General features: G+C 51.3%; 1 protein-coding gene across 13 annotated transcripts in view; it reads left to right on the top strand.

Moving 5' to 3' along the window:
- PCNT (pericentrin) overlaps positions 1 to 21201 on the top strand; it is a 111755-nt gene that overhangs the window by 55541 nt on the left and 35013 nt on the right. For 8 of the 13 annotated variants that reach the window (XR_012492119.1, XR_012492102.1, XR_012492108.1 and 5 more), the window contains 12 exons: positions 691 to 825; positions 3205 to 3335; positions 4999 to 5120; positions 5238 to 5476; positions 7231 to 7393; positions 8002 to 8214; positions 9101 to 9330; positions 9698 to 9814; positions 9922 to 9942; positions 10567 to 10773; positions 13072 to 13242; positions 14792 to 14890. Coding sequence is in view for 10 of the 13 variants with exons in the window: in XM_074319934.1 (XP_074176035.1) it covers positions 691 to 825; positions 3205 to 3335; positions 4999 to 5120; positions 5238 to 5476; positions 7231 to 7393; positions 8002 to 8214; positions 9101 to 9330; positions 9698 to 9814; positions 9922 to 9942; positions 10567 to 10773; positions 13072 to 13242; positions 14792 to 14890 (1848 nt within the window). In the remaining 3 variants the exon portion in view is untranslated. The remainder of the gene's footprint in view (positions 1 to 690; positions 826 to 3204; positions 3336 to 4998; positions 5121 to 5237; positions 5477 to 7230; positions 7394 to 8001; positions 8215 to 9100; positions 9331 to 9697; positions 9815 to 9921; positions 9943 to 10566; positions 10774 to 13071; positions 13243 to 14791; positions 14891 to 21201) is intronic. The other 5 variants (XM_074319981.1, XM_074319882.1, XM_074320209.1 and 2 more) reach the window with 3 other exon arrangements.

Below are 21201 nucleotides of genomic sequence, written 5' to 3'. Positions count from 1 at the left end.
GCACTTTGGGGGAACGCCACCTTCACGGCTGCGGGGGTGCTGTTTTCCAGTCTGACCCCGAGATTGGTGTGATCAGGTAGGTTCAAACACCCCAAAGCTGGGTGCTACGATGGAGACTCAGCCTTTTTTTCCATAAACACTCTTTGGGTTGTTGCAAGCCTTCTTAATTCGCAGAGCTCTGAAGAAATTGATTTTGACAATTTTTGCATCGTTATCCAGAGTGCTTTTATAGAGTGGATTTTTGGAGGTCCTTATCATGTCATTCTGAAGGTGCCACCTGTAGTTTTCTGTAAAGAAAAAAAACACCTTATTTCATTAATACAGTTTAGTTCATTAGATAAACCTAATTAAAAGCATCTTTTATTGAAGAAGAAACAGGATTTACCTTTGAAAAACCAAAGGAACTTAGGTTCTAAGTGTCTTGGGTTTTGATGGTTCTGATTCCCTGACGATGGAGAATTTCCTGTGTGGCCGCCCGACCGCCCGTCAGGGAAAGGCAGCAGGCCGTCTCCTGCTGTCTGTAACGCTTCTGCATGCGTGTTCGCTCCAGGGTGCGGCCTTGGTCCCGAGTATGGACTCAGTAAACATCTGTTGAATGAACTGAATTCTAGTGAACAGCAGAGAAATGGAACAAGCATCATTTCATACCTTAATTGCATCTTTTTGTTCTGAATAATGTGTTCTGTACAGGGTGAATCTGAAAAGCAAGCTGCTTTGTGTGACCGAACGGACATGCGTCGACTGGCGTGTGAGCAGCCCCTCCACCAACGGGAGACAGAGGCTCTGCGTCTGCAGCTTCAGGAGAGGGAGGAACAGGTGGTGCAGGTGTGTGGGACGTGTGTCCTCCATCCCTGCCTTCCGCGTGCGGCAAGGTCTGCAGAGCACGAAGTGTTCATCTGGACCATTAACCACACTCACAGTCTTCCCAAGGGTCCCCACTAAGCACTACCCTCCGCCCCCTCCCCCAGCACTGGCACCACCGTCTACTTCCTGTCGCAGGATCTGACTCCTCCAGGGGCCTCATACAGTGGCCTTCTGCGTCTGGCTTGTTTCACTAGCTTCATGCCCTCCAGGTTCCTGCACGTGGTGTCAGAGTGTCCCTCCTGTTCAAGGCTGAGGCACATTCTACTGCACATATGTTGACGTAAGAACGTCCAGTCCTGTAGAAAATTTGTGTAAGAGTTTGAGGCAAACTGATGACATGTGCCAGGAACCAAGAGCGCAGATGCTCAGGAGAGGGACACTTTGCAGCTTCCTTTGTGCGTTTAAGGACAGAATAAGGGAAATGATGGAGGTGGGAGGTTCCGTGCTCCCTGAGGGGAGAGAGATGGTAAAGGAACAGTGTCATCCTTTAGTTTCTATTTCGTGGTCGTCGATTGTGTTCCGGTGCTTATTTGCCGTCTCTTCTTCGTGATCACGTTAGTTTTCCCCGTTTACCGTGTGTGGGGCAGGGCAGGACAGGCATGGAGCTCCCACTGTCCTGCAGGCTCTTGAGTGTGACCGACCATCGTGGTGGCCTCTGGCCTGGCCACCAGCCATGGGCGTGGCCACCCCAAGGTCGACCTTGGCTGCCGTGGTGCTCCTTGCAGTGAGGCCCTCAGTGACCACCACCCACTGAGCACCATCCACTCCCCACATCAGTAGCCGGGGCCACGGCTGGCCGTGCGCGGTCCGGCCATGCAGGTCTGTGTGTGGCAGCGTGCGGTGGGCACGCTCACCTTCTCGATTTCTTATTCCTTTGGGATCACTTTCTGCCATCTTGAAACTTTTAATTCTCTGTTGATTGTGTTTTCTCTAATTGTCCAGCTACAGGGTGTTAGTTGACGTAACCAGTGTTTTATAGAGCCCCATTCTATGCTGATTCCCCTCCAAGCACAACACAGAAACTGTTGACAATTGGCTGTGGTTCCTGCAGTAATTATTTTCAGAATTACGCCTCCTCCTCCCATGGCCTGGGTTTTCTTTTTGTATTTTCAAACTGTTTTATGGGCCCTGCACTGGTGCTCTTGTGTCCGTTTTCTCCACACACAAACTTGCTCTTGGATGAAGAGGCAGCCGTGGGCGTGTCAGCCCATTGCTGCTGTGAAGCTGTGTGTGTCGGCGTGTACCCCAGTGAGGTCTGTGGTGGCCTCTGTCCTTTCATCCTCCATGGGAAGGACGCCCATGTTCTTCTTGGCAGTAAATTCGACCTGAACTGAGAAACTGTGGCTGTGGGTGCCGGGCCAGGGAGAGCTCTTGCCTTAAGGGGCTCAGGGGCTCTACTGCTGGGAAAACACACTTGTCACTTCTCTAAGCGGCATGACAAGACCGCCACGCCCGTGGCCACTGCTCAGATGGCCCCCTGAGGCACCACGGTTGCTGACTTTTTGTCTTGCTCGTGAGAGGAATATGTAAGAGAGATCTTCACTTGCCTGGCGACTGATTTTTATTATGAATGACCAGAAAAGGATTTTGTTTTGAGTGATCATTTGTGAGAATGATCTTGCATGGGTTTGCCTCCGCTGCCCCCAGGCTAGTGGCCTGGGGGTTCTATGCTTTGTAGGGGGAGGACGATGGCACAATCCACGTGAATGACTTTCACCTTTAATCACCACCTGTTCGTCTTTCACTGTTTTTTTTGTTTTGTTTTGTTTTGTTTTTAAGATTTTATTGGGGAAGGGGAACAGGACTTTATTGGGGAACAATGGTCAAATTGTCCTTTGAATCTTAGTTGTGGAGGGTTCTGAACGTTCAGCTTCAAGTTGTTGTTCTTTCAGTCTTAGTTGTGGAGGGCGCAGCTCAGCTCCAGGTCCAGTTGCCGTTGCTAGTTGCAGGGGGCTGTGCCATCCCTTGCGGGAGTCGAACCGGCAACCTTGTGGTTGAGAGGATGCGCTCCAACCAACTGAGCCATCCGAGAGCTCAGCGGCAGCTCAGCTCAAGGTGCTGTGTTCAATCTTAGTTGCAGGGGGCAGAGCCCACCATCCCTTGCGGGACTCGAGGAATTGAACTGGCAACCTTGTGGTTGAGAGCCCTCTGGCCCATGTGGGAATCGAACCGGCAGCCTTTGGAGTTAGGAGCACGGAGCTCTAACCGCCTGAGCCACTGGGCCGGCCCTCACTGTTTTTTAATTAGTGGGGTGAAGAAGGTTATGGTGAAAGCGCCATACAGAAATTGATTTTTCACTAAATTGTTTTAAGTAAAGTGTGACTGATCTTTCCACAACAGCTGAAGGACCAGGTTTTATCCTTAAGCCGCGAGCTGGAGGAGTTACAGCAGAGACGCGCCCGGGAGAACCAGGAGGGCGCAAACCTCATCGCAATGCTCAAATCTGACACGGCCCTGTCTGCCAGCCAGAGGTCAGTTGCCGCGCCTCAGCGCACCGGGTGTCATGGGTGGGACCCCTGCTGCAGGGCTCTCCTCCTCTGAAAAGATTTCAGACACCGAGAAAAGTGAGGAGTGACATGGCGGACACCTGCGCACCCCCTATCCCACTTTGCTGGGGCTTCGCCTTTCGCTGAATTGCAAACCGTGACAGTGATGCAGGCGCTGTGAGCCATCCGCCCGTTTGTCCTCGTGTCTGGGCTCTGCTTTTGGAAAGTTTCCTCCTGGCGCCACACAGGTTGTGTCCCCACACATCGTCCCACGTTTAGCCTCTCTTTCCGGTACGTCTAGTGCACTCCTGGAACTGTCCAGCTGTCCCTTTGCATCTGACGTCAGTGAGTCTCCACTTCTGTCTGTGTGAGCCGTTGCTCAGTGTCCCATCTGTGACACTGTGTGAGCCGTCCCATCTGTGTGAGCCATTGCTCAGGCCCTTCTCCAGGTCCCTCCATCTCTACTGTGCCCACCAGCTTGTCTCTGCCCGCAGCCTTGTCCGGTGGCCCTGTACTGACCTTGAGGGTTGAGAGAGACCAGGCCACTGCGGGCCTGGCTCAGGTCTGAGCCCGCTGCGGGTCCCTGCTCAGCATCCCCCAACCTCCCCATGGCTCTGTCCACACGTGCTCGCTTCCGTAACCCTTGTTTGTAGCTGCCTGTGGCTTCATGCCTCCCTGAGTCACTAAGATGGGTGCAGGGTGGAGTGTGACAGGCTCTGCGGTCACCAGCTCCGCACGCGGGAGGGACTCAGCAGAGAGCACATGACCCCAGGTGTTTAGAGTGTGTCCTCCAGGTGAGCAGCAGCTGCAGACGCCCGGACACCAAGGGTGGCGTTTTGGGATCATCGTAGGGACCGGGGGTTGGCACAGGGCGTGAGCAGGTGGTGTGGGCAGCTGGGAGGGGCCTCTGGTGCTTTTTTCACAGAGCAGAGCTGACACTGGCCCTCCTGACCTCCCCTTTGCCCACACGCTAACCGCAGGGTCTCTGTGTCCTCGGCAGCCCCCGTGGGGGCCTGGGCAGCAGCAGGGAGTTGTCAGGCCCCGCCAACCTGGGGTTCGCATGCTCTGTGCAGTCTGCAGTGTCCCCTCCAGTTCCTGCTCTGCACCGGAATGTTGGCCCCATGAGGCGCGGCTCCTCGAGTGTTTGGGGCAGTGGTGGTCCGTGCTGAGAGCAGTGCCCGTGCGGCGCCCTCAATGGGGAGTGAGTGCACCACATCGTCTGGTCGGGCTTGGCCACCAGCTGCAGCCCTTTGCTCATAGCCTTGTCCTGGGCGGGGTCACACTGAGGGTCAGAGGAGGCCCACCTTGGAGATGGGGTGCAGCCTGGCTCCCAGTCCTCTGAGGAGCAGATCATGCTAAACCCTGGTTGTCGTGGGCTGTGGGGTAGGCTGGCGGCCGTCTTCTGAAGGGCAGGGTCCTGAGGGCCAGGGCAGCTGTGACATGGGAACCGTGGGTTTGGTCTGTCGGCTGGCTGCAGGCCTTTGAGGAGCGCCCTGAAGGCACAGTGGTCCAGCTTCTTTTAAAATCAGGGGGAGCAGCAGGAAGACCAGCCCTGTTCGCGTCCACAGGGCTGCTGGCTGAGCTGAGGCAGCCCCGGTCAGGTGGCTGTTCCCCCTGATGGCCGCTGCCCCTGTGCTTCTATTCCCAGGACAGCTCTCCAGGACGCCCTGCGGAGGCTGCTGAGCTTGTTTGGGGAGACGCTGAAGGCTGCCAGCGCCCTGAAGAGCCGGATCAGCGAGCGCGTGGGGCTCGGCCTGACCCCGTCTGCCGGTGAGCCCCAGACACCTGGGCGCTGAGTGTCACCCTCATCCCCTCCAGGCCCAGCCGGACCTGCTGCTTGTGCTGGGGTGTCGTCCCTGATGTGGCATCCTGTTTGCTCACCTGCAGTGCCAGCCCTGGAGGAGACGTGGCCTGGCTGTGACGGGGCCGTGCCGGAGCTTGACGGGACTCTGCCTGAGAGCACGGAGATGTCTTCCGAGGCCGAGATCAGCAGTCACCTGTGTGAGAGCTTCTTCCTGAGCCCAGAAAGCATGCTGGAGTGTGAGCAGCCTGTCCGGAGAATCTACCAGAGCCTCGCCCTGGCGGTGGACAGTCTCTTGGAGATGGTTCTGGACTCCAGCAGGCAGGTAAGATACAGCCCCATGCTGACTCCTGCCCCGACTGCCTCAGGCACGGTGACCGTGTAGGATGCTGGACGATGGCCTTTCTCGTTGGGCCTTTCCCATTCCCACCCAGCCCAGTAGGGAGGGGTCGGACCCGTCGCTCTGTCCTTTCTGTGCCCCTGCATTTGGGGACGGAGACTGTTGGTTCTGGTGCCGCCCCTTATCGTGTCACTGCCGGCGAGGTCCTTTTCCGCACCTGTCTCTGAGAAGGAGTCTTTCCTGATCCTAAGGTCTTGAAGTGGGCTTGCTGTGAATGGAAACAGCCTCCGCGCCCTAACTCAGGGGACGTGTAATTCAGCTGCTTGTGATCCAGTTAGTACGCTTCTGCTCAGGCATTACCACTGAAAAAGTGAATTACTTGTTAACCTCGTAGGATGTTGTAGACAAATAGGAGAGACACTAAATTGGACAGTGAAAGCAGTAGAGAGACGCTTTTTTCTGCATCCGTGCATTAAACGCAAAAACTGTTATGTGAGGCCTCTGTTCGCACTCAGAGACCCTGAGTGAGCCCCCTCCCTGTCCACACCTGACGTTTCCTTCTCGGCCCCACAGCAGCCTGTCCCCTTTGCACCTCCCGTCTGCAAACTAGACAGGTTTGGGCAGCTGCTGACATGTCATTAGGTGCTTTTGATTGTCCCCTAGTGTCATTAAAAAGAAACAGAAGCCCTTGTGTGGTCATCTGGTGTCTGCAGCTCTTGCCCGGCCGTCGTCCTGGCATTGTGTCTGAGCAAGTGCCTTGGTCTGTCGTGGGCCCGTGTTGCTTTCCCTGTGTCCCCTTCCCTGGAAGTCCACCCCCACGGAGTGCATTCCTCAGGGAGGGGGCCAGCCATCACCACAGAAGGAGGGACGTGAGGCATGGGAGGGAACGCAGGGCAGGTTTGTGGGGTGAGCTGAGCAGAGTCCTGTGGGCGGTGGGCGGTGGGTTAGCGGAGAGGTGTCCTGTGGGCGGTGGGCAGCTGGACGGGCTGAGGGGCCCTGTTGAGGCCGGGGCAGGTGTCCCGAGAGGATGGATGCTCTGGGCAGGACCTCAGAAAAGGAGTCCTGGGGGCTGTTTTCAGGGTGAGACCGACAGGTATCCTCACTGGCTGAGTTTCGTCAGGTACACAGGGAGGCAGGGGAGGCCCAGGCCAGGTACTGAGTTGTCTGTGGGGACAGCTGGGGTACTCAGGGCCCCCGAACCTGTAGATGGCCTGGTTGCTGCAGAATGGACATGCCTGCCAGACAAGCAGGGGAGGGAGGGGAGATTGTAGCCCAGGGCCAAGCTGGGAAGTGGGGGCATCAGGAGGCCTTGGAGGGGCCTGGTGGTGACTGAGCCACACCCGGTCTCCGGCCCAGGCTGATGATTGGCCCCAGGCACCCTTTCTCCTATCCCTGTGGCCTCTCCCGTCCACTTTGCACATGTGGAGCTGGCGGCTTGTCCCCTCCCAGGTGCCAGGCTCTCACTGATCGGCTTCCTGTCACGTGTCCTAGATGGTGTTGCCATGCCAGATACACGTGTATCGATGATGCCTAGGTGTGCGAGTCTGTGCGCACAACTGTTGAAAACTTGTTGAATGAGCAACTTTATTTAGTAATTGACATAATACTGAACACTGAAACTGTTTTCTATGGAGTATTGATGATTCTACCACAATTGTACGCGAGTAGAATTCTGTTTGTATTAACTGAGCTTCGATTTCTTTTGATGCATAGTTCCAGTTTTCTATGTGTTTTAACAGCTGGAGGAAGCACGTCAAATTCATGATCATTTTGGGAAAGAATTTAGCTGCAGGAGTGAGGAGATGGCACAGGTTGGGAGAAAACACCAGGAGTTACTGGAGCGCCTGGAGGAGGAGAACACAGCGCAGACGCGGCTGACGCTGGAGCTGTACAAGGCGGAGGGTGAGCGGCTGGCGGGCGCGGGGGGGCACGCAGCAGAGCCGTGCCATGGGAAGTGTCAGCACCGAGTTTTCAAGCCAGTGTAAAAATAAAGCAAACAGTGTGAGGTGTCAGTGACTTTCCTCAGTGGAAGGAACCGCCTTTGTGCACCGTCAGGGCTGCAGCAGACGGGCTCATGGAGCGGTCCTGTCCCCTGGCACTTACTTCCTGCTGCTCTCTGGGACGACAGCCTCAGAGTGTAATGTGGCAGGATGGGACCGTTCTTCCTCCCGTCACGGGCGATGGACAGTGGGTGCCGCTAGGAGTCACCTCTGTGACTGCCCCCGACTCCCATGACCCTGGTGTGTCAAGCGCGCACAGTGGCCGTGTGTGCTGGGCCCTTAGCACTAGGGGGTGGTGTGTGCATAGGGGAGGTGGAGACGTCCTGCACACGGCTGCTGTGTCACTGTGTCTGGCAGCTCCCACACCTGCCTGGTGGGCCGACCCTGTGCTGTCTGTCTAGGAACAGACGTAGGCACGACTACTGAGCTGTCGTGCTGGTGCGGGGATGCCCTCATCTGCCTGGTGGCGCCTCAGTGGGGCCCCGCAGCATGTCACCCCTGTCTCCCCAGGCATCATCGAGGGATTCAAGGTGGAGAAGGCCAGCCTGCAGGAAGCGCTGGGCCAGAAGGAGGAGGTTGAGCGGGGCCTCGTGGTCGAGCTGGAGAGCCTGAGCCAGCAACTGCAGCAGGGGACCCAGCAGCTGGCAGAGCTGAAGGAGAAGAATGCTGTCCTGCTGTGTGAGAAGGAGGCGGCCGCTGCTGAAGCCCAGGAGCGGGAAGCCGGTAGGAAAGGCCGGCGGCTTATTGGGAGCCGGGTGTCTCAGGGCTGAAGAGGGACGGAACCTGCACGTGGGGTGCTGCTCACGGCAGTGTCCGCCTGTCACCCTGCTTCTACGTGTCTGTGGGTCAGAAGAGCCTCTGGCAAACGGCACTGTGGATGTCGCCAGCCTGTTTGAGATAAATTGCCAAGACCGCGAAAAAATGAGAGTGACTTAAAAATGCTACTGAAAATGACAAAAAAGTTCCTAATGTTATCTTAACTAGGAGAATACAGCTTTGGCAAAAGTCATTTGCTAGAGTTTTGAGTATTTAAAAACAGTCAAAACATAAAAGGTATAAAACGTGGAGTTTGCAGGTAACATTGTACTCAGGAGCAGATTCGTAAGAAACAAATACGTGAGCTCATTTTTCTGACCTGTGTGTCATGTGGAGCCCTCACCGCTGGTCCCCACAGCCACCCGCTGAGGGAGGTGTGTGCCCCCAGGACCCCGCCCTCCCATGGCCACAGTGCCCTGATGGCCGGCCACTCGCACCTGTCAGAGATGCAGCTCACACTAGCTTGTGGGTACACGTGTTCCCCCAAGAGGTGGCTGAGTGGTCTCGGCTGAGTCCTTTTCCTGTGGGAGGAGAGAGACCGGGACAGGGGCAGCCATGCTGTGTCTGTGGGCAGGGTCTGCAAGCCTCAGGGAGCCCATGCTGCCGTCCTGGCCAGGACCCGTCTAGGCCGCCAGGGAGGCTGGCTGCGGTGTCTGCCCTTTTCTGGGCAGCCGTGTCATGTGGGCGTCTGCTGTACCGGCATCACTGTCAGGAAACCACGTTTGGGGCTCTGCTGCGGCATGAGGGCCGCAGTCTGAGCCCTGGGCTCCCACCATCCTCTTTGTCCCTGCAGCTCTTCGGAGAGAAGTGGAGGACGTGACCAGGGAGCAGGCGGAGAGCCGGAAGCAGGCTGAGCAAGACCACCGTGCCCTGCGTGCCCAGACAGAGGCGCTGGAGGCCGAGTTGCAGGAGCAGCTATTGCAGCACCAGGCGTGCACCGAGCAGGCAGCGGAGCTGTGCGCGCTGCGGCAGCAGCTGGCGAGTCTAGACAAGCAGCTGCGCAGCCAGCGACACTTCATGGATGTAAGGGTTCTGAGCTGTTGGTGGGCAGGGCAGACGGAGGCTCTGTGATGCGTGAGCGCCACGGTCTGATCAGGAGCCCCACGGTCGCATGGGTGCCAGTCAGGGCCACGCTTTCCGCTTTCTGAATGTTCCGAGGTTTCCCTGCACCACACGGGAAGGGCTGACCCTGCACTAGCGCCATTTCTGCAGGGCCACATGACTGGGCAGGGGACCTGTGCCACCTGGCAGCCCTGGCCGCTGAGTGAGAGGCTAGCGGGCGGTCTGCGCAGGCTCGGGCGCCTCCCCTTTCCCAGGTCCCCTTTTGGGGGGGGGGGTTGTGGACCAGGGAAGCCATGTGGCCCTGAGCGCACATCTTGCCTGGTGACAGGAGCAGGCCGTGGAGAGGGAGCAGGAGCGTGAGGAGTTCCAGCAGGAGATCCAGAGGCTGGAGAAACAGCTGAGGCAGGCGGCCAGGCCACGGCCCCGGGGCGCCCCTGATGATGACGTAAGTTGGCCCCACGACGTGCTACACTCGCGGGATAGTGGTTCTCTATGGCTCTTAAGCTTTATCTTGAAAAATGTGTTTGCCTTCCATGTACCCGGGAATGACAGCGGGCACAGCGGGACGAGCAGGTACGTATTGGCGCTGCCCAGCCCACGGGGATATGTGGTGGGGCGTGTTTTGCGCCCTTGCCCCTGCATCTGGCTGCTTTTTTCCTGCAGCCATCAGTGTGGGGCCGGAACTGTCTGCTTCTCCTGTCTGAGGTCTCTGTAGTCAGTGGGCTTGTTCTTTGTTAATGAAACGTATTCTGAGGTAACTGGGTTCACGTGCAGTCATGAGCAATAAGACACAGACCCTGTGCCCCTTGGCGCAGTGTCCCCAGTGGTGACGTCCTGCGGGATCCAGTCACATCCCAGCCCACGTGCTCCTTTCGGCCCCTCCTACGAGGGGACTGCACACTGGGTGCCGCAGCCTGATTCTCTGGAGGTGCCGCATTTCCTGCTGAGTGCTTCACGTTCCTCACTGCGGGGCTAAGTCCATTTTGCGATAAACCGTGTGTCCTCGCCTTCACGTCTTCCCCTGGGAGCCTGCCCTTCGTACCACGGCTCCATCGTGCTCTTCCCAGGGCGTCGCTGCACACTGAGGTCCAGAGAACCACGTGGACGATGAGTTTTCTCTCGAGTGTTTGGGGACTTTTTTGTTTGGAAGAATTTTTTTTAACTGTTGTATTTCTGAAGCATTTTTTGTTGTTTTAGGTTGAATTCTTACAGGAAAAATTGAGAGAAAAATCAGATGAACTTGGCGAATTGGTTATAAAGAAAGAATTAGCAGACAGACAAGTGTTGATCCAAGAGGAGGAAATTAAGCATCTCGAAGAGATAAATGCCAGCACCATGAGGAAGGTGACTCAGCTCCAGGAGGAGCTGGAGAAACTGAGGCAAGCCATGCGAGAGCTGCAGCAGGTGAGCACCTGCTGTCATGGGGGTCTGGACGGGTTCCCGCTGTGGGCGCACACTGCCTGAGCCGCTCGGAAAGCCTGAGTGTGAGCGAGGCCCCTGGGCCACCCACTGACCAATGGACTTCCCTCTGGCCTCCCTGCTTCTGTCTGTTCTGGAGGGAAGTGCTCAGTGCGTCCTCTGCTGCGTCACGAAACTGGTCACCAAAGGTGGGGGTTCCCCGCACACTGAGCAGCACCCCGCCCTCGGCAGCTCCCAGCTCAGTCCTGACACCAGCCCCTGGAGCTTGTACAGACGCCACAAGGGAGGGCTCAGTTGCACAGCACTGGCCCTCAGACATCAGCCGCAAGTCTCAACCACACGTACTTCTGACAGACCGCCTAGAAATCAGGGGTCCCCACACCCCTCCTCAGAGTCCTTGAATTTGCTAGAGTGGCTCCCAGGCTCAGGGCACAAGTTTCTTAGGAGATTAGGGTCATAAAGTGTCTAACTCAGAAACAGATGGGAGGACGAGATGCAGAAGGTAAGGTCTGGGGGTGGGCTCAGGGTCCCTGGGGTCCACTGTCCCAGCACCTCCATGCACTCACCCACCAGACGCTCTGGACCCTGTCCTTTTGGGCTTTTATGGATGGAGGTCCCATCACCCAGGCATGATTGAGTAAGTCGGTGGCCATTGGTGACTGATTCAACCTCCAGCCCCTCTTCCCTCCATGGAGGTCAGGGATGGACTGAAAGGTCCAACCCCTTCATCACAGGGTTGGTTCCCCTGTCGACCAGGCCAGCCCCACCTTTAGGTGACCTAGGGGCTTTCCAGAAGTCGTCTTAGCAACATCAACTCAGGTGGGGTTGGAGGGGCTTGTTATGAATGGCAAGCCCCTTGCTCTCAGATCACTCAGGAAAGTCCAAGGGTTTTGGGAGCTCTGCCAGGAATCGGAAGGAGACCAAATATACATTTCTTATCAGTCACAGTATCACATTTTTAGTATAATAGCATCTTATGACAATTTGTGTAGCACTCCTTAGTAATTTCATAAAGTAAATGTTCAGGATTTTAGGTTTATAAAAGTTATTTCATTAAATAACATTAGAGCTAGTTACAATTATTTTAATTTTTGAGTTTAGTAATTTATGTCACCTCTGATGAAAATGCCTCCAGTGACAGTTTTCTGTCATTTGCAGTTATGCGTGTGAGGGACAGACGCTTCTGTTTCAGGCGAGGGGTGAGCTGTGCTCAGTGCGAGGGCAGGGGACCCGCGGCGTGGCCACGCAAGTGCTTTCGTCAAAAGCACTTGAACTTCTGACTTCATCTATCTTCTGTCACTGGAGGTTAAAGGCTCACCTGAAAAGTGAGGCTCAATGAGAAATTTTATTCTAGAATCACTCATCTGGCCCTAAGACACATCCTGCCCCAAGGAAGCGAGTTTTCACCAGGCATGTTTGGTTGTGGAAAATGCCCATGAGAACTGTCATGTTTCCCCGAAAAGAAGACCCAGCTGGACCATCAGCACTAATGCATCTTTAGGAGCAAAAATTAATGTAAGACCCGGTCGTATTTTAATATAATATAATTAAAATATATTTTAATATAATATAATTAAAATATATTTTAATATAATGTAAGACCTGGTTTTATATTAATTTTTGCTCCAAAAAAACGCATTAGAGCTGATGGTCCTATTTTCGGGTCTTATTTTTGGGGAAGCACGGTACTGAGTAGAGTCAGGGCTCCTTCGTGAGGACACCAGCGGCGCCCAGGTGTCCCCTTCCCATGCCTGCAGGGCAGTGGTGCCCGTCCTGCCACTTCCTGTGTGGGCTTCCCCCTTCCGTTCCCCCCAGCAAACACTGAACTCTGGATGCCAGGCGTGTAGAAAATGCCTTTCTTTCCCTCCGCAGTGGGACCTTGTATACAACTTGGTATGCCGTTCCTTGCCCACTTAATGTGTTATGACATTTTATCCATATCACGTTTTCTTGGAAAACTTAAATGGGCTGTTAACGTTCTCTGTACAGATGTGTTGTCAGCCATTACCCTGTTCTTTGGCAAGTTCTTTGCAGTGTTCTGAAATTGCTATGTGTGGAGACTCTTTCTGTACCTGTTGAGTGACCACTAAGGTTCAGTCACCTGCAGTGGGTTGCTGTGCCCACTGGCTCTGGGGCCGCGTCCTTCACCAGGGGCATTGGGATCAGGTGTGTGGTACATGCAGGTGTGTGCAGGGGAGCTCCACCAGAGCCGGGGACGGCGTACACCCTAACACGGCAATTCAGGCCCCGATTCCTGAAACACGGGCCTATTTTCTCAACTAGGACAAGGAGGTCTTCCAGGAGCAGCAGCTGAGTACCTTGCTTCCGGTGTCCACGCGGCAGGCTAGACAAGACGAGGGCAGACGCCCCTGGCCTCCTGTGGGCCGCCGTCCCGAGGGCCCAGAAGTCCAGTTAGAGGCTGTGCAGAGGGCGCACCTGCCACAGGACAGCGAGGTAAGCGGGCAGGCGGGCCCCTCTGCTCGCTGCCTGACGCCCAGCGCCCGAGTCCTTGCCCAGCAGGGGATGCCAGGTGTTCCAAGAGTGCAGTGGTGGGTCTGTAGCTCCTGGGTAGTCTTTGTGCTTTGACCATTTTCATATGGGTTATAGGATTACTTGTAATCACTTTGAGGCATATACTTTGAAATCTTTCAGCATCACCTTAAAAATTATTAAGTCAACTAGAGCATTAGGTAACTTTTAATAAATACTTATGTCTTTTATTTTAACGAAAGCTTTTGGATTTGAAAGAGCAGTTAGAAAAAATTGAAGATGACTCAGTGAACAGGAGTGAAGGGGCGTGGCATCTGGACCTAAAATTAGGCTGGTGCCACTCTGGTGCCAGCTTTGGCGGGCGTCACGCTGATGGCGCCAGCATGACGGTGAGCTGAGGAGACCCACCTCTGCTCCTGAGCTTCTATGGGTCACAGAAGTGCTGCGGCTGGCCCACTGCGGGGACCCTCAGCTGTGGGGTGTCTGTCGGGTGTCGGCTAGGGCCTCAGGCTGTCCTGGGCGGGCGACGTCAGCCCTCCAGAAGACGGGAGGGACCCTACGCTGGCAGGTGACTCTGGAGGTGCCAGCCTCGTGTCTGCACTGAGTCTGCACGGGACAGCTTCTAGGCATCACAGGTGAAAAACCAGAGTGGCCTTGACTGGCGAGCTTGGTCCACTCCCAGCTCCGCACCAGACTCTGCTTCCTGTTCGCAGTGCTGATGGCAGGGCTGCTGAGGGCCGCTTGCTGGAGTGAGGCTGTGAAAGAGGCACTTCCCTGACAACAGAGCTGTGACAAGGAAGCAAATCGAACTTGGGAGCGACGGCCTTGCCTTTGCCTCCCAGGGCGCCCAGTCAAGGGGAGGCTGTCACTCGCCGTTACCTTCCCACCTCAGAGTGAAGAGAAATCACTTCTAAATCCTCTGTTACCTCTATGTAGCTGTGCTGTTGAAGCAGAAAAGAAAACCAGCCCCTATACAGTGCAGCCGATAACCAAGTTGTGGAGAAAACGTAACCTTAGACGGCCTGGCAGTGTATTAGATTGAGTTGAGGGTCGTTGCGTGGAGTGCCGACCTGGCAGTTGTTGGAGGAGTAAGTGGCAGCGCTGGTAGGAATCCTAGAGGCTGCGTGTCCTTCATACCCGAGCCTCAGCGGGTCTGCAGCTGTGCGCTTTAAACTCTTCAGTGGAGATGGGGGTCAGGGCCCATCCCAGGGTCACTGCCAACCTGTCTGCGGGACCCGTCCCTAATCACTAGAGGAGAAATGGACCTTATCTCTCCTTGTTGGTGGCTTTAAATAGATTGACTGGAGAAATGCAGCAACTGATTTTCGAAAATTGAATGAATATGTCATTTTAACGGAAGCCCTTATTAGAAAAAAACGTTTTCAAATTGAGTGTCAGTATTTGAAACTACAGGCTTATTCAGTTAAGACATCTCGCATCTGCCAGGTCTGGGGACTGTTTCCCATAGGAATGCTTTGTTGGTTCATCATGTTTATTATCTTCATTTCCACAGGCATGTCTGCAAAACGGGGAGAATGAGATAATGTGTGTGAGCGAGCAGCTCGAGGCACAGCTGGCTGGGATAGGAAGTGGCACTGTCAGCGTCAGCGAGGTAGGCGCCCCCGAGCCTGCCAGCCTGACACCACCAGCCTGGCCACGCCCTCTGATCTCCTGCCTTTGGCCATAGGGGCATCTTAGTTAGCCATTGTGTTCTTGGGATTTTGTAGGTCAGATGTCAGATCAAAGAGACCTCGAGGATGACACAACATAAAGTTTATAATTGTGTTTTCATTAGTTATGATGGAAGGTATAAGGATGGTGGCAGCTGTTGGGATAAAAAGTTTTATCTGCAGCTTTTTCGTGTCGCTAAATTTCACAGTGGCAGGCTATTTGGGATGTTAGTAATTTGTCATGGTATCTTATATATTTGGCAAAATTAAAACAAAATTTTTTGTGTGTTACTTTGAAAAGTGCTTTTAAAACCAGTGACTGATAGTTTTTAATTTATTTTTAAAATTTATTTTTCAGTTACAGTTGGCATGCAATATTATATTAATTTCAGGTGTACTGCATAGTGGTTAGACATTTGTATAACTTGCAGAGTGATCCCCTGATGAGACTAGTCCCCACCTGATACCGTACATACTTATCACCATATTATTGACTCTGTTCCCTGTGCTGTCCTTTACATCCCCATGACGTTTGGTAACTGCCAATTATACTTAATCCCTTTCCCTTTTTCACCCTCCCCTCAACTCCCCTCCCATCTGGCAACCATCACTTTGTTCTTTGTAGCTATGAGTTTGTTCATTTTTTCATTTTGTTTTTAGGTTATATAAGTGAAAGCACGTGATATATGTCCCTGTCCGACTTACTTCACTTAGCATGATGCCCTCCAGGTCTATCTACGTCACAAATTGCAAGATTTCACCTTTTTTTTGGTTGTTTTTTTTTGTTTCACTTAATAACATTCCATTATATGTGTGTCCACATTTTCTTTATCCATTCATCCATTGATGGACACTGCCGTTGCTTCCACATCTTAACTATTGTGAATAATGTTGCAATGAACATAGGGGTGCATGTATCTATTCAGATTAGTGTTTTGGATTTCTTTGGCTAAGTACCCAGAAGTGGAATTGGTGGGACATATGGTAGTTCTATTTTTAATTTTTTTGAGGACCCTCCATACTGATTTCCACAGTGGCTGCACCAATTTGCAGTCCCACCAACAGTGCACGAGGGGTCCCTTTTCTCCACAACCTCACCAGCACTTGTTGTTTGTTGATTCATTGGTGATGCCATTCTGACCAGAATGAGGTGGTATATCACTGTGGTTTTTATGTGCATTTCTCTGATGATTAGTGATGTTGAGCATCTTTCCATCTGTCCATTGGCCATGTGTATGTCCTCTGGAGAAATGCCTATCTATGTCTTCTGCCCATTTTTTTAATGGGATTGGTTTTATTTTCCTTTCATGTTGAGTTGTATGAGTTCTTTATATATTTTGGGTATTAACTCCTTACCGTATCATTGGCAAATACCTTCTCCTAATCAGTAAACTGGCTTTTCGTTTTGATGATGGTTTCCTTTGCTGTGCCAAACTTTTTAGTTTGCTTTAGTTCCATTTGTTTATTTTTTTCTTACTACTCGTGCCCAAGGAGACATATCCAAAAAAATATTTCTGAGATCAATGGCAGACAGTTTACTGCCTATGTTTTCTTCTAGGAATTTTATGGTTTCAGGTCTTAAGTGTAAGTCTCTGATCCATTTTGAGTTTACTTTTGTATGTGGTGTAAGAAAGTGGTCCAGTTCCCTTTTTTGCATGTATCTGTCCAGTTTTCCCAACACTATTTATTTCTTTATTTATTTTTAATTTTTTATTGGGTTTCTCCAGGGCCCATCAGCTCCAAGTCGTTGTCCTTCAATGTAGTTGTGGAGGGCGCAGCTCAGGTCCAAGTTCAGGCGCCGTTTTCAATCTTAGTTGCAGGGGCCGCATCCGACCATCCCACACGGAAATTGAACCAGCAACCTTGTTGTTAAGAGCTCGTGCTCTAACCACCTGAGCCATCTGGCCGCCCCTATGTTTTATTTATTTATTTATTTAAAACATTTTCTTTCTTTTTTAAACTGCAATCACTTTTTCCTTTTTTTAACTTTTTAAAAAAAATTTAAGTGTGATTTTCCAGGACCCATCAGCTCCAAGTCAAGTAGTTGTTTCAGTCTAGTTGTGGAGGGTGCAGCTCTCAGTGGCCCATGTGGGGATTGAACCGGCAACCTTGTTGTTAAGAGCACCGTACTCTAACCAACTGAGCTAACCTGCCGCCCCCCAACACCATTTATTGAAGTGACTAACTCCCGCCCCCTTCTTCCTCCTCCCTTCCCCACTCCGGTTTAAGCCATTCTTTCTCAGTCTAGTTGTGTAGGACACAGCTCCCTGTAGGTCGCCTGTTGTCGTTTGGCCTCTCACAGCAGCTCACGGCAGCTCTCGCCAGCTGCTGGCTACTCACGATGGCTGCCGTCCACTCATGGCAGCCCATGGCAGCACACAGCAACTCATGCTGGCTGCCGGCCACTCACGCTGGCTACCGGCAGCTCATGGCACACAGTAGCCCACAGCGGCACACAGCAGCTCACGCCAACCTCTGGTTGCTCACGGCAGCCCAGCTCCAGCGAGGGCCGTTGTTCACAATCTTAGCTGTAGAGGGCGCAGCTCACTGGTCCATGTGAGAATCGAACCAGCGACCACCTGAGCCACTGGGACGGCCCGACTAATTTTTTTAAAGGCGGTTGTATTTGTTGTTTGTCCTTAGTGCTCTAGAACTGTCCAAGTGAGTATCATTTTACATATTAAAATGTCATAAATAATGAAAATAGTTTATGTGATAAGGACAAAACTTTAAGGATAGACAGCTTTATAAAGACAGTCCCAAATGTTTTCTTTTGAGATTTTATTCATTTCTATATGTGTACAAACAAATCTGTACATCCTTTGTTTTCTGCAATTCAACTGATTTTTTGTAAAGGTGTGGACAATGTTTTTGCTTTGCTATAAGAAATAAAACTGAAATACCGTTTATAGGGCTGACTCTTGTTAGGTTTCTAATTCTTTGAAGGAAGCCATATTTTCATACATTTTCTACCCTTATTTTATGTCAGTGAAGATTTTCATTTTCTAGAATCGTAGTATCTTTCAGGTTTTTGGGAAACCTGAACGCTTCTGTCTCCGTCATTCATTGTGAAGATCTCTGTGGATATAGTTAGGGTTATTTCTTCTCTGCACCTCCTCCTCCAGTGGCTCCCTGACATCCTAACACCTTCTTCACACTATACATTTTCCTTCCTTTGTTGTTGACTCTAATACATGCGTTAGTGTTGTTTCTTTTTTTCATTCCCCCCCCCCCCCTTATTCCACAGTTTTCAATGAAGAGGTCTTGAACATCTTTTGGTAAATGTATGCCTAAGTATTTTAGGTTTATTGCACTATTGTAAATGGGCTTTAAAAAAAATTTAATTATCCAATTGTTTGCTGTGAGTATATATACACATATACATATATGTATGTATATTAACCTTGTATTCTGTTACCTTGCTAAATTCACGTATACTGGTAGTGTTTATTGATTCATAGGGTTTTCGATGTCTTCAAGTACAGACGGTTTTGTTTCTGTTTGATCGTTTTTTGTTTTTTTTCTTTTTCTTCCTTATTACAATGTGTAGTACTTCCAGGACAGTGTTAGATAAAACAGGTTAGAGCTGTCATACTTGCTTTTTTCCTGATTTGGGGGAAAGTGTTTGATGTTTCATCATTAAGTGTGATGTTTGCTGGAGGTATTTCATAGATGTCGTTTATCACATTGAGGAGGTTACCTTCTATTTCTAGTTTGCTTTTTCTAAATCTTTTGAAATAGTTATATTATTTTTCTCTTTGAGTCTACAAACAGGATTAATTTCACTGAGTGATGTTTGACGGTTAACCAACCTTGCATTCCTACAATAAACCCCACTTGGTGATGATGAACTACCCTTTTAATATAGCATTGGATTTGATTTCTGATTTTTCTTAATGATTTTTGCAACTGTATTCATGAGTGGTATCCATTTGTAATTTTCTTTTTTTGTTATATTTTATCATTTTTTGGTGTGAATATTTTGCTGGTCTTATAAAATGGTTTGGAAGTTTTTGCACTTTCTCTATTTTCTGAAAGAGGTTGTTTAACATAGATGTGATTTCTTTGTGAAACCATCTGGCCCAGTGTCTATAATGCATTCAGTTTGCTTCATGCTATAGGGGGTATTTGGATTTCTGTTTCATCTTGTGTTCGTTTTGATAAGTTTATTTTTCAATGAACTTGTGCATTTTATCTAAATTGTCAGATTTCTTGGTGTGAAGGAGTTTATAATCTTTCCTCATTAACGATTTCCTTATGGACACATTCAATATCTCTAACTTCTGCACTGATGATCCTTTTTCATTCCTGATATTGGTGAATTTGTGTTTTCTCATTTTCTTGAAGTCTAGCTAAGGGTTTGTCTTTTTTATTTATTTATTTTGATGTTTTTACCAGACTTTTGGCCCTGCTAGTTGTGGGGACAGAGTCCCAGAGAGCAGTTTCCATGCTCTCGGCCTCACATGGAAAGGTGCTGGCTCGGTTATTAGATGGCCATCCGCTGTGGCTGGGTGGCCATCAGCTGTTACCGGTTAGCCATTAGCCACTAATAGAACGGCCGTGGCTACAGTAGGGCGTTGGTTGGTTGGCAGAGAAGCGGGCGGTGGATTGTGGCTAGCAAGTGGGGTTAACAAGCACGAATAGCAGATTGCGGATTGTGTGGATCCTACTTCCTGTGTCTCGCCCAGCCGCTAATGAGATGGGTGCAGGAAGACCCCGCGTTGGGGTACTGGCGGATGTTTGCTTTTGTGTCTCGACTGGCCGCCATTGAGAATATAGGGGTATGACTCCCCTATCTATGGCTCTGTCATTGTTCATTTTTGGACTCACCATATCCTGCGTTCTTGTGCAGGGAGCGGGAGCTGAGTCTCTGCATTACACTTGTTTTCTCAATTTTTGGTCTATTTTGATGCTTTTTTTTTTTTTTAAGGGGAACAGGACTTTATTGGGGAACAGTGTGTACTTCCAGGACTTTTCCAAGTCAAGTTGTTGTCCTGTCAATCTTAGTTATGGAGGGTGCAGCTCAGCTCCAGGTCCAGTTGCCATTGTTCCAGGGGGCCGCAGCCCACCATCCCTTGCGGGAGTCGAGGAGTTGAACCGGCAACCTTGTGGTTGAGAGCGTGTGCTCCAACCAACTGAGCCATCTGGCCACCCGGGAGCTGAGCGGCACCACATTGACTTCATTCTCGTTGTGGAGGGTGCAGCTCGCTGGCCCATGTGGGAGTTGAACAGGCAGCCCCATTGCCCAGAGCTCACACTCCAACCAACTGAGCCACTCGTCCGCCCCTGATTCTTTTTTTTTTTTTTTTTTTAATTGGATTCCTTCTACTTACCTTGGGCTTATTTTGCTCTTCTTTTGCTAGCTTCTTTAGGTGGAACCTTAGGTCATTGATTTTAGATAGTCTTTTTATCTGTAAACTTTAAACGTTTTTTTAAAATAATTACAGTAAAATTCACTTGGGTATACAGTTATATGAGTGTTGAAAAATGCTTTTGGTCCCGTAATAACCACCACTGTCGAGAGACAGACCAGTCCCTGCCTCAGGAAGTGTCCCTGTGATGCCCTTGCCAGCCTCTGGCACCCACTGAGCCCTGTGCTGTGTGCCCTTTCCAGGATGCTGTGTCAGCACGTGGTGTGATGGGTTGCCATTCACCCATTGCACGTGTCAGTAATTCGTCCCTTGATTGCTCTTTCAAGCTTTGTTTACCCAGTCACTCATTGAGCGGTGTTTGGCTTGTTTTGGTTTTGGAATTATGAACTGAGCTGCTAGGAACATCATGTACAGGCTTTCGTGTGAAAATAAGTTTTCATTTCTTTAGGGTAAATAGCCAGGAGTTGAACGACTGATTCGTGTGTGAGCTTAACTGTAAAGAAACCACCAGACCGTTTTGCAGACTTGCTCTCCTTGCCCCATCCCCCCAGCAGTGTGTGAAGGCTTCCGTTAAGCACGTACTCACCAGCACAAGCTCTGGTCAGTGTGTTTCATTTCAGCCGTTCTGGCAGGTGTGTACTGGTACGGCCTTAGAGTGTTGACTTGGATTTCCTTAGTGGGTAGTGATCTTGAGCATCTTTCATGTGCTCATTTACCATTCATACTTGAGATCTGCTCACCCAGGGGAGTCAGGGCCTGTGCCCACCACAAGTTCCCCAAATAAGGCTAGGCTCTCACTCTCTCCAGCTCAGCGGTGGGGGAACGGAGAGTAAGGAAGGACACTCAGAGTGGAGGCAGCGTTTTCCTGCTTCTCTTTCTTT

The sequence above is a fragment of the Rhinolophus sinicus genome, linkage group LG01 (assembly GCF_036562045.2).
Source record: "Rhinolophus sinicus isolate RSC01 linkage group LG01, ASM3656204v1, whole genome shotgun sequence".
Taxonomy (NCBI): Eukaryota; Metazoa; Chordata; class Mammalia; order Chiroptera; family Rhinolophidae; genus Rhinolophus; species Rhinolophus sinicus.
The sequence above is the reverse complement of the archived record's forward strand: the minus strand, read 5'-3'. Positions and strand labels throughout refer to the sequence as shown.